Raw genomic sequence first — 12,170 nt, 5'->3', positions numbered from 1 at the left:
CGACCTATGAACCAGGAGGTCACAGTTCAATTCCTGGTCAGGGCACATGCCCAGCTGCAGCTCAGTCCCCAGTGTGGAGTTTGCAGGAGGCAGCCTATCAATGATACTCTCTCATCACTGATGTTTCTATCTCTCTGAAATCAATGAAAAACAAACAAACAAAAGTAAGTAGGCAATGGGGAAGACTGGGGAGCGAAACTATAATTCTATTATTGCACATCACCTTCTATAGGTACCCAGCTACAAGTGCTGCTTCAGTGGTTTTGTTCTATTTGAAAAATACTTGGTATCATGGTGATAAATACTGTGTAAGTGACTAGGTAGTTTTGCAGCCAATAGACAATAGAGATTTTTATTCTTTTTTAAATTTATCTTTATTATTGAAAGTATTACAGATGTCCCATTTCCCCCCACACACACACACGCACACATTGATCCCCTTCACCCTGCACCTGACCCCTGAGGCTTTCACCATACTATTGTCTTAATAAATCTTTAAGAATAAAAATAAATGGGACACTCGGCAGCAGCCACTGCACAGACTGAACTCCACTTGCTCATGTGTCTAGCTCTGTTTCCTATGTAACCATGACTGATAAACCGGATATGGCTATGATTGTGAAATTTGACCAAGCTGAAAATGAAAACAGAAACACAAGAGAAACATCCACTGCCTTCAAAAGGAACAAACAACCCAACAGGAGAAGCAAGCAGGTGAATCATAATGAGGTGTGTGTCACCAACATGCACTGTACATTCCACAAGCACTGCCTTCGTATTTTACTTCTTTTAGCTATTTAACTGTAAGATATAGAGATGTTGGATCAAATTTAGATGACTGTGCTGCCCATTTTGACATCAAGAATAAAGAACTACTGACAATGAAGGCCATCCCTACCTCTCCCATCTTCTTGCCTGGATGGCAGGGAAGGAAAAGACTTACATGTTAAAGGAAGAAGCTGGGACTACAGTGAAATTTAGAGTAAAAACCAAGCTGGTTCAAGATGTCCTGCAGCCTCTATAACACAGTTTCACTAGAAGTGCCATTTTTTGGTGACCCATAAAAATGCTAATCTATACTAATAAAAGCCTAGGTGGTGTCTGGCCCTCGTGTCATCACAAGATGGCCACCCCCATGTCATCACAAGACGGTCGCCACAAGATGGCCCCCCACATTGTCACAAGATGGCCACCACAAGATGGCTGCCCCCATGTCATCACAAGATGGCCAGCAGGGGAGGGCAGTTGGGGGTGATCGGGCTGGCAGGGGAGCAGTTAGGCGCCAATCAGGCCGGCAGGGGAGTGGTTAGGGGGTGATCAGGCTGGCAGGCAGAAGCGGTTAGGGGCAATCAGGCAGGTGAGCGGTAAGGAGCCAGCAGTTCCGGATTGTGAGAGGCATGTCCAACTGCCTGTGGGATTGGGCCTAAACAGGCAGTCGGACATCCCCCGAGGGGCCCCAGATTGGAGAGGGTGCAGGCTGGGCTGAGAGACAACCCCCCCCACCACAGTGCATGAATTTTGTGCATTGGGCCTCTACTTAAACTAACCATCTAGCAAATCATTGGTAAAACCTTATGATTTTGTAGGTCAAGAATTTACACTAAATATACATAAGCCAAATAATGTTAAAATGGCAATTTGAAGAAAATGAGTATCACTATTAAAAATCAGCTTTTAAAATAAAAATCAGAACTCGTGCAAATGTTAATTATACTGAGAGAATGTAACTTTTTTCAAAACATTCAAAAACATTCTTTTGGAACAAAACAAATCCAACTTTTTAAGCCACAAGAGAAAGTCTTATTACATTAAAGGCATTTTTAAAATCTTAGTCAGTAATCTATTTGAAAATGACTACCTCAAAAATAAATTTACTCTAGTCTTGGCCAGTGTGGCTCAGTTGGTTGAATGTCGTCCTATGCACCAAAAGGTTGCTGGTTTGATTCCCAGTTAGGGCATATGCCTGGGTTTCACCCTTGATCCCCAGTGGGGGGCGTGCAGGAGATAGCCAATCGATGTTCTGCTCTCACATCGATGTTTCTCTTTCTTTCTCCTTCTCCCTTCCTCTCTCTCTAAAAATCAATAAAAATATTTTTTTAAATAAGATAATAATTTTAAAATTTTTCTCTCAAAGTATACCAAAGATGACATTTTCAAATACAATAAAAAAGCATTTCACACTTTTTAACTTCATAAAAGCACTGCTGAACTAAGGATATTGCTCCCTAACTCTTGGTAATTCTGAGACTTAAGTGAAAAAATTTTACTCTATGCTAATTTTAACAAAATGAGTAAAGTGGGCCAAATATATGGTGCAGGAAGATGATTTGACTTTGGGTGGTAGGCATACATGTATCATGGATATGTACACTTGAATATGTGATCTTATTAACCAACGTCACCCCAATAAATTTTTTAAAAAATTTTTAAAGGGGGGGAAATAGACTCTCACATTAAACAAAATCCAAAACCTGAGCAGAGAGAAGTTTCAGAAGGAAATAATATGGAAAGGAACCCTGGGGTTTCCTCGTGGGTTTCTCTTTTATCCCTATACTAGAGGCCCAGTGCATGATATTTGTGCACAGGGGGTCCCCCCAGCCCAGCCTGCACCCTCTCCAATCTGAGACCCCTTGGGGGATGTCTGACTGCCAGTCGGACATCCCTCTCACAATCCTGGACCACTGGCTCCTAATCGCTCACCTGCCTGCCTGCCTGGTTGTCCCTAACTGATTGCCACTCACTGCCTCTGCGTGCCAGCCTGATTACCCCCAACTGTCCCCCTGCCGGCCTGGTTGCCCCTAACTGCCCCCCGCTGCCGGCCAGGTCGCTCCCACCTGCCCCCTCCCTGCCAGCATGGTCGCTCCTAATTGTCCCCCCCGCTGGCCTGGTCACCCCTTACTGCCCCCCCTGCCGGCCTAGTCACCCCCAACTGCACGCCGCTGCCAGTCTGGTCACCTCTTACTGCCCCCCCTGCCGGCCTAGTCACTCCCAACTGCCCCCCCGCTAGCCTGGTCGCTTCCAACTGGCTCCCCTTGCTGGCCTGGTTGTCCCTCACACACACACACCCCGCCGTCCTGGTTGCCCCACGCAACCTGCTGTTCAGTTGTTTGGTCGTCCCTCACTAACCCCCCTGCTGGCCTGGTCGCCCCACACAGCATGCTTGTTCAGTCGTTCGGTTGTCCCTCACTAACCCCCCTGCCAGCCTGGTCGCTCCACACAGTCTGCTTGTTCAGTTGTTTGGTCGACCCTCACTAACCCCCCTGCTGGCCCGGTCATAGGCAGCCATCTGTGAGGGTGTGAGGGTTAATTTGCATATTACCACTTCATTATATAGGCTTTGACAACACAGTTTAGAAGACATCTTCCTTCACTGCATTGTTAGACAACTTGTCCAAATATGGGGCATGGCTCAATATAGAGCAGCATGTATTTAGAACAAAAATACTGTAAGGAGATCCTATAAAAAATTTAAGAAAGGCATCAAAAAACATTTTCCTTTGAGAGTTTTTCCCTGCTCAAACTTTAAAAGGCTATGTACTTTATTTTAATGAGCTATGGCTCCCAAACAATTTTACTTTGCACTTTAAGAAATCAAGAGATGCAAACATCCTCCTCCTATCAGAGGTAGTCATTTCTTCTCAGAGGCTAAATTTAGTCAAGAGACAGATAAATTCTGGACCTAAGAAAGATAATAAGAGTAATGTCCCTAACCAGAAAAAGCTTCACTCATTTAAGATATTTCAAATGAATACTTGATGTATACAATTAATAAACAGTGGAGTTAGAAAACAAAGAAAGATAAAATAAGAAAAGATGAGAGCAGGAGGCAACAATGAATGAAGTTTACACAACCCCAGAAGTACAAATATAAAAGCAGTTTCTTCATACCTTTAACCACTTAAAGCCCAAATGACTGGTCTCATGCAATATTTCACTCAACAGCTTCAAATAGGCAGTGAGAAGCAGAATGGTGCAAAAAAGATAAACAGAAGAGAAAAAAAAGCATGCAATTAAAAGCAAATTATATACAGTCACTTTGGGAAATAGTGTCACAGTTTCTTGCAAAGTTAAGTGTAGTCTTCCCATACAATCCAGCAACCAGACTCCCAGGTATTTACCTAAATGACTTGAAAATTTATACCCATACATAAAGGATATAAGTGTTTATAAAAGCTTTATTCATAATTGCCCAAAATTGGAAACAATCAAGACATTCTTCAATAGGTAAAGGAACAAGCAAATTGTGGCACATCCATGTAACGGAATGTGATTCAGAGATAAAACTAAGTGAGTTTTCAGGCCACAAAAAGACATGGAAGAACCTTAAATGCAGAGGGTAAATGAAAAAAGCTAGTCTGAAAAGCCTACATACTGTATGATTCCAACTATACGATGCTGTGGAAAAGGCAAAACTGTAGAGACAGGAAAAAGATCAGAGACTGAGAAAATGGGGGAGGAGTGATTAGGTGGAGCACAGGTGATTTTTAGGCCAGTGAAATTATTCTGTATGACACTGTAATTGTGGATACATGACATTATACATTTGGTAAAGCCCATAGAACTGTACAATTCAAAGAGTGAACCAAAATATAAACTATGGTCTAGTTAATAATGTATTAATACTGGCTCATCAATTTAACAAATTTACCACACCAATGTAAGATGTTAATGATAGGGAAAACTGAGATGAAGAAGGGAGTATCTAGCAACTCTCTGTATTTTCTGCTCAAGTTTTATATAAATTTAAAAAATTGATCTAAAAAATTATAACCAGTTTACACAACAATAGCTTTAAAAAGAACACATAACAGTAGTCTATAGTCTATAATGACATGATCTATTACTAATGGCCAAAACTTCTACACGATCTCTGATATGTAAGGTTTGTAACTAACTAATGATTTCCAAAGCAGGAAGAAATCTTTACAGGAGAAAAAAAAAGGTGACATTTTGAAAATAAAGGAAAGTGTGTAAAAAAGGTAAGATCAAGTTGAAAGAATATCCATTATCATTCTGAAACAATGGTTATCACCACCCCATCTCTGAAACATTCCACTACCCAAACTCTATTCAACTGTACATCAGGAAATAATTCAAATAGAAAGAGGACTAAGGCACTAAAGGACATACTGTGAAAAGATCAATTTTCTCTCGGCTTTGCTAATTTCAATCTGTCTTTATTTCTATACTTGACACTAAAGAAACTAAGTCTGCTTTGAATTGTACCCTTCTTCCTTGCTATGCAACTAACTTAACTCACAAGAGCATTGGTAGTCTGATCCAAGAGGTTCCCCCCAAATTCATGTTACCCTCTCACTTGAACTTTTTACCTGTTTAATATTTATATTTCTCCAAAAAAGAAATGGAAAAGAAATAATCACTGAAAAATAAAATGTCATGAGTGTCTGTGTGAGGCAGGTTCAAAATCTCCAATCACACTCTCATAATGGGACTTGAGATTAGAGTCTTCATTGGTTAAAACTATTTCTTCCATTCACATCTCCCTCTTTAGTTATTCTTCCCAATAAAAAGTTAAAAGCAAGGGTGAGGATCTAAAAAGGATCTAGAAAGTTATATATATATCAGCAACAGAACATTTAACAAGTCACCTCAAGAGAACACTGATCTGGGACTCTTTAAGCGTCACAATATCTCTGCTTTCATACTTGTTATTAATCTTAACTTGTTATAGCTTTAATTGCCCTTTTGAACAAGCCAAGGTATAAAATAAATAAACTATTTGCTATTTAAAATTAACATCTTTAACTCAGAAATGCTTGTGTTTTTCCATTCAATTTAAAAGCAGGATTGTGCCGGTCTTGTAACAAACAGACACGTTCCATTTCATCTTATCAGCCATATGAGCATATACTACATAAGTGTATCTGAAATCAGTCCCTAATTATTAATGCAGTGACCTCTGCATTAACACGAGTCAATTCTTATATAGCTATATTTCAATTCTTATTTAAGTCTAAGTACTTACACTTGAGTGTTTTTGAAACCATATAAACATACATTATGTGTAGTTTCCCTAGACTACACTGTTTGGGTTTTACCTTTTGTTTAACCAGCTGCATTGCCAGTAACTGTATAAAATCGCAGACCTGTTTTTCAGCATTGGTCCTGGCTGATTCCTCTTGTGCTAGCACCATTTCTCGCTCTGCAGTTATCTGTACACTCTCTCTTAGTGCTTCTTCCAGCTCTTCAATTCTGTCATCCTTCTTACGGAGATTGTCCTGGAAAACGATGGAAGACTCGGTGAAGTAGACTAATTAGTTAACACAAGGAGAGCCTATTTATCAACAAGGGCTATTTGTTTATTAAATGTTCTTCCCTTCAGAAGTAAATCCAGGTAAAAAAGATATCAGAGAGGAAAAAATAAAACAAGAGAAGAAAGAAGTAAAGGAGGTTGAATAAGTATATTATTAAGAGCAAAGGGTCAAGTTACTAAGCAAGAGGAACATGTGATGGACTTGATCTCCATCTGGATGGACTTGCTATCCAGAGTGAATAAAATTGTTGCGCTAGGCAGCATGGGTAGCAAAAGCTTAATTATTTAGAAGCACAAAGCTATTTTTGAACTACCCTCTAAACTGACCTAATATCAGCTCTGATGAAGCTGAAGTAATAAGACTCAATGTCAAATGTTCTCTTTCCCTGAAAAGTTAAGCCTAGATGAAAAAGTTAAACAGCATGATCTTACAGATTATATTCTTCATATAGCAATTATTTAGCAAACTAATTTAAAAAAAGAGAAATGAAAAAAGTTTTTCCTGATTAAGTAAAGAAAGCCACGTTTTCTCTTAATTTTATATGAAAAAATTGGAAGTAAAAACCACACCCTAATATAAATGACTGGTCTGGCTAAGAACGAGTAATTTAGTTAGCCAACCATAACCCACTGCATTAATAATCTAAACAAGTTTAAAAAGTAAATTTTGGGGAAGTAACTATGAATTTTAATCAAAAAGACAAGCAAAATCTTACAGGACTTTAAAAGATCATGTAAGATAGAAGATCTTAGAATAAGAATAAATTAGCAGTTTTCAAGTAGAATGAAAAACTTAATTCATGAGGTTATTATAAGCATCTCCTCTTTATATTCCTATAGAAGCAGAATATTAACCTTTTGCACTCGGATGTCGAATGTGATTCGACACGGTTAGCATTAGAATAGAGGAATCGAGAAAAAAGCAAGCAAGTGCAAAGGGTTAAAAAGAATAAAGTGCTGGATTCCAAAATGGTGATGGAGTAAGTGCAAGCTACAGTGGCATGCTTCCAGGACCAAACTGAAATTACAACTAAACTACAGAAAAACCATCCTGAATAATTAACTGAAGACTACCTGGAGAGAACCTGAAAACCAAGGAAGGAAAGTGGAGACTACATAGAGACGGGCAGAAAGTGCGGAGGTGCAAAAGGGCTGGCTGGGCTCCCACAGACACCAGCTGAAGTTCTGGAGGGATAGCTCAACTATGGGGGGTTCCCACTGAGAACTCTGGGATCTAAACCCCAAGCTGGGCTCCCAAGCCCAGAGCACCAGAACTGAGAAAGGTGCCCACATAACATCTGGCTGTGAAAAGCAGCAGGGTTGCTGTCTGCCAGGGAGAGATGGCTAGAAATGCAGGCACCCTCTAAAAGGGCCTTCACACAAAATTTCATGTGCAACCAATCACCTCGGGCTCCAGCAGAGTGAGGGCAGAGTGGACTGGAGTTGGGTGAGCAGAAGCCAGGGTTGGGGACTCTGGGGTTAGACCTTCAAAGACACACACCCTGGTTTCCTGGGCTGAGTCATTCCTTCACGCTGTGGAGGACATCTTTCTCAGATAGACCTTTGCTATCCAGAGAGTTTTTAGAGGAAAGGCAGTTGCCCCACCCTACTAGAAAACCCCTTGCCCACCCTGTGCAGTTTCTGAGGCCCATTAAGAGACTGAGAATAACAATCAGCCTGCAGGCAGAAGCAATTGCCCGACCCTGTTGGAAAACCTCTCACCCCACACTGTGGTTGAGAGGATAATGAACACTGAATACAAACAGACTGCTGGCAGAGGCAGGTCTCTGGAGGCTTTGAGTCTTTGCCTGATCTAATTCATGGCCCGGGGCTAGGAAAAGCAAACTTCAGTGCACATCTTCATCTTTTCCAAAGGCACCCAGTCCCAGCAGAGGAAGTCACACTCTGTGGATTGCTGATAGCTCCAAACAGAGTACTCAAGGCCAGTAAGAAACAGCATCTGACACTGATCTGCACTAGAAATTGGGAGGCGTAGCAGATCTACCTAGTATACAGACACAAATTCAAACAGGCAGCCAAAATGGGGAGACAAAAAAGCAAGCCCCAAACAAAAAAAACAAGAAAATTCTCCAGAAGAAGAGCTAAATGAAATAGAGATAAGAAATTTGAGACAAAGAATTCAGAATAATGATGGCAAAGATGCTCAATAACATGAAAAAAGATATAGTAACTATGAAGAATGACATAGCACTAATAAAGAACACAGTGGAAGGAATACATAGCAGGTTAGGGGAAGCCAAGGATCAGATTAGTGAATTCGAACACAGGGTAGAAAAAAAATCACTCAATCATAGAACGAAAAATAAAAAAAAAATAGTTGGACCCAGTGATCCCATGTCTAGGAATATGTCCTAAGAGACCCAAAACACCAATCAGAAAGAATGTATGCACTCCTATGTTCATAGCAGCATAATTTACAATAGCTAAGATCTGGAAACAGCCCAAGTGCCCATCAGTAGATGAGTGGATGAAAACACTGTGGAAGATTTATACCATAGAATACTATGCACCTGTAAAAAAGAAGGATCTCTTGCTTTTTGACACAGTATGGAGGGACCTGGAGAGTATTATGCTAAGTGAAATAAGCCAGTCAGAGATAGACAAGTATCACATGATCTCACTCATATGTATGGAATCTAAAGAACAAAATAAACTGTTGAACAAAATAGATCCAGAGACACAGAAGCATGTCAAATCTCAGAGGGAAGACGGGGGTGGGTGGGTGGAAAGAGATCAACCAAAGAACTTGTACATATACTAGAGGCCCGATGCACAAAGATTCATGCAAGAATAGGCCTTCCTTCCCCTGGCTGCTGGCACCAGCTTCCCTCTGACACACAGGACCCAGGCCTTTGCTCTGGCCGCCGCCTTCCGGCTTTGCTCCGGCCCTACTGCCCTCCTGTAGCTCCCTCCACCCGCCGCCACCCCCCCATAACAGGCGCCCCGGCTGCTCTGCGCCTGCACATGCTGCCCAGAGGCCTGGAGCGGCCAAGGCAGGACGGAAGGCCTGCATCGTTGCCATGGCGAAGACGCAAGCATCCCGGCCTGGCTGCTGCCATCTTGGACGTGGAGTGATGGTCAATTTGCATATTACATCTTAATCAGATAGGATATGCATAACCCATGGACACAGACAATAGGTGGTAGAGGCCTGGAGTAGGGTATGGGTGCGGGCTATAAGGGATCAAAGGGAGAAAAGGGGACATATATAATACTTTCAATAATAAAGATTTTAAATAAATTAGTTAATTAATAAATTAATTAATACTATGTTTCCAAGGGGCATATGTTCAAAAGTACATAAATAGATGATAGATAGATAGATAGATAAATGGACAATATATTGCAGTAAGTTCTGCTCTTACTTTGAAGATCCTAAACATACCTAAAGTTTAAGTATCCCAACAGCAGATGTCTGAAACACAGCACCATGCTAAGAGCTTTCAAAACTGTCCCATCTCCATTTCTGTGTAAACAGTCCCTCCTGCACCCACTTTTCTTTTTTTTTCTTTTTTTTTTTAGCATACCTACAAAAATAGTGAGTAGATTTTGGTGATAGAGCTTGACATAAATTTCTAGTGACGAAACTGTTCATCTACACTATACTTAATGGTGTATTTTGGTTTGAAGGAAAAGAAAAATCTCTACGGAACTGTTGGGGACTGCCGGACAGGTCTCCCCTGGCTGAGCAGCCTCTACTGCTTCTGAAATCTCTCCTGGAGCAGCCGGCTCTGCCGCAGAGACCACGCCATCTTGAAGGGGAGAATGGCGGTGATCTAAAGCCCAGCCTTACCTTCAACCGGGGAGACCTCAGATACCTCCCAGGACCCTACAACCACAACCCCCAGGGAAAAGCTGCCTCAGCTGCAAACCCAGGAACACGAAGACTCCAGCCTCTCCGACCGACCGCGGGCACCTAGAAAGTCTGTCCAGGAGGAGACAAAGCGGCGTAACTATGAGAAGGAGCCCTGCACCTTCTCACAGAGCAGATAGAAGGAAGAGCTAAATCGATTACATCCACCTGGAATTGGCGAATTAAAAACAGCTGGTAAAGAGGCAATCCATGGACAGAAAGGTCAGATATCGCCTAGGGAAAGGTGAGATCTGGGATCCAGGCTGGAGAAACGTGCGTGAAACGCACACAGTGGGCACTAAAGTCTCAGAGGAAGGCTACGCTCCACAAAATCCGCGGCTGTTGGGGTCAGTGTAGCTCTCGAATGCGGAATGGGGTCCACAGGGCTGCTGGCAGAAGGGGACTACAGAAATTGACCCATAACAGGGCTGGGCCCAGAAAGGCAACCTGAAGTTCTATCAGTATACCAGCTGCGGAGTGCCAGGGGGGAAAAGACGCAAGTCTGCACGCATCCTGTGGCTTTTCTTCTTCTTCTTCTTTTTCTTTTTCTTTTTCAATCCTTGCTATTGATTGCTAATTCCAGTACATAGGATCTTCTCATTAAAAAATACTCACCGAGACTGCAGGGGAAAGCTGTTTTTGTAGAACCTGGGGTTCAGAGTGGGGAGAGACGAGCAGAAAACCAGCTCTAGGGCAGTCTATCCCCCCAACCCAGTATTGAGAGCAGCAGGGAAAGCAATCTAAACACTGGGGAGGGGAGGGGCCTTTTAGCACCAGACATCGATACTGAAACACTGCCACCCAGGGGTTGTATCAGAAATTGCCTCTTGTGTAAATACAACTAAACTCAGGCTGAGAAACAAAGAGCTCCCAACTGCTTGAAAACAGGGTTGTGGCTTATGACACAGAGGAGTGGTGGAATGCAGGGAACTTCAATACTATGCTGTCTACCTGACAGGAAACAGACTGCCAAACAGAACAGTAGAGGAAGTGAACGACCGTCACTACTTCACATTTTTATTTTTTATCTTTTACTTAAGAAACTAAATTTTTTTCTCACTTGATTTTATCTTTTTTATTATATTTTTATTTTTAATTATTATTTCTACTATTATTTTATCTCTTTTAAAGTTTTATTTTATTTTTTCTTTATTTTATTGTATTTTGGGATTAGTGTTCTACATTCTATTTTCATTTTTCCTTTAGCATTATTTTACTCTATCTCAATTTTTCCTTTATACCAACACTCTCTTCCTCACTTTCCCCTTTTGTCCTATTTCTCATACCCTGTTCCTGCTTTAGCTTTTCTCTATACTTTCTCTTTACTCCCTGTTAAAAATTGATCTTACTCATATATCTAATTTCTGCTCCCATGCTCCAGGTCCATACACGATCCAATTTTCTTCTTCTTCCCCCCCTCCCCCTCCCCTTTTTCTTTCTATCTGTCTTGGTGTTGTTTGATTGTTGATTAGTTTGGTTTTTATTGCTTGTTTGTTTTTCCTTTTTATTTTCTTTTTTCTTTTTTTTTTACTTCTATTTTTCCTCTCCTCTCTGGTTCTCTTCCTCTACTAATAGCTTAACTAATTCCAATCACAAACTCAGGCCTATCTACTCTCCATTCTCCTTTTCCAATAGTAAATGAATACATAGATAGATAGACTAAAGACGGGGGAAAGTTATATACATATATTAATTTTCTTGTGTATATATACTTTAATATATATATATTTTTTTCTTTTTTTGTATTTAGTTTTTTACTTTTCTTCTTATACACTCATCCTCTTTCTACCTCTTCTATACTAAATTGTGGCTATTTCCCCATTCATTCAATTCCTTAACCTTACCTTCTGGAAACAAACTCTGCTTCCTCAGATTCATCTGGGTGTTTGTTGTTGGGGGTTTGTAGTTTACATATTTTGGATTAGTTGTTGTTTGTAGTTTGCATTCCTCTATGGGTGTATGTTGTTTGCATTTTTTGGATTAGTTGATATTTCATTGGAATTTTCTCCTCATATACATATA

General features: G+C 40.9%; 1 protein-coding gene and 1 pseudogene across 7 annotated transcripts in view; one reads left to right on the top strand and one right to left on the bottom strand.

Annotated features, from left to right (window-relative positions):
- Nucleotides 1–12,170, bottom strand: part of ERC1 (ELKS/RAB6-interacting/CAST family member 1) — a 519,277-nt gene that overhangs the window by 262,380 nt on the left and 244,727 nt on the right. For all 6 annotated transcript variants that reach the window (XM_079775049.1, XM_079775046.1, XM_079775048.1 and 3 more), the window contains one exon: nucleotides 6,108–6,239. In XM_079775049.1, the coding sequence (XP_079631175.1) occupies nucleotides 6,108–6,239 (132 nt within the window). The remainder of the gene's footprint in view (nucleotides 1–6,107; nucleotides 6,240–12,170) is intronic.
- On the top strand, nucleotides 589–1,100 carry LOC307101806 (thymosin beta-4-like; annotated as a pseudogene). The gene has a single exon. The product of its transcript is annotated as a thymosin beta-4-like (transcript).

Source organism: Cnephaeus nilssonii, assembly GCF_951640355.1.
Source record: "Cnephaeus nilssonii genome assembly, chromosome: 6".
Classification (NCBI taxonomy): domain Eukaryota; kingdom Metazoa; phylum Chordata; class Mammalia; order Chiroptera; family Vespertilionidae; genus Cnephaeus; species Cnephaeus nilssonii.
The sequence above is the reverse complement of the archived record's forward strand: the minus strand, read 5'-3'. Positions and strand labels throughout refer to the sequence as shown.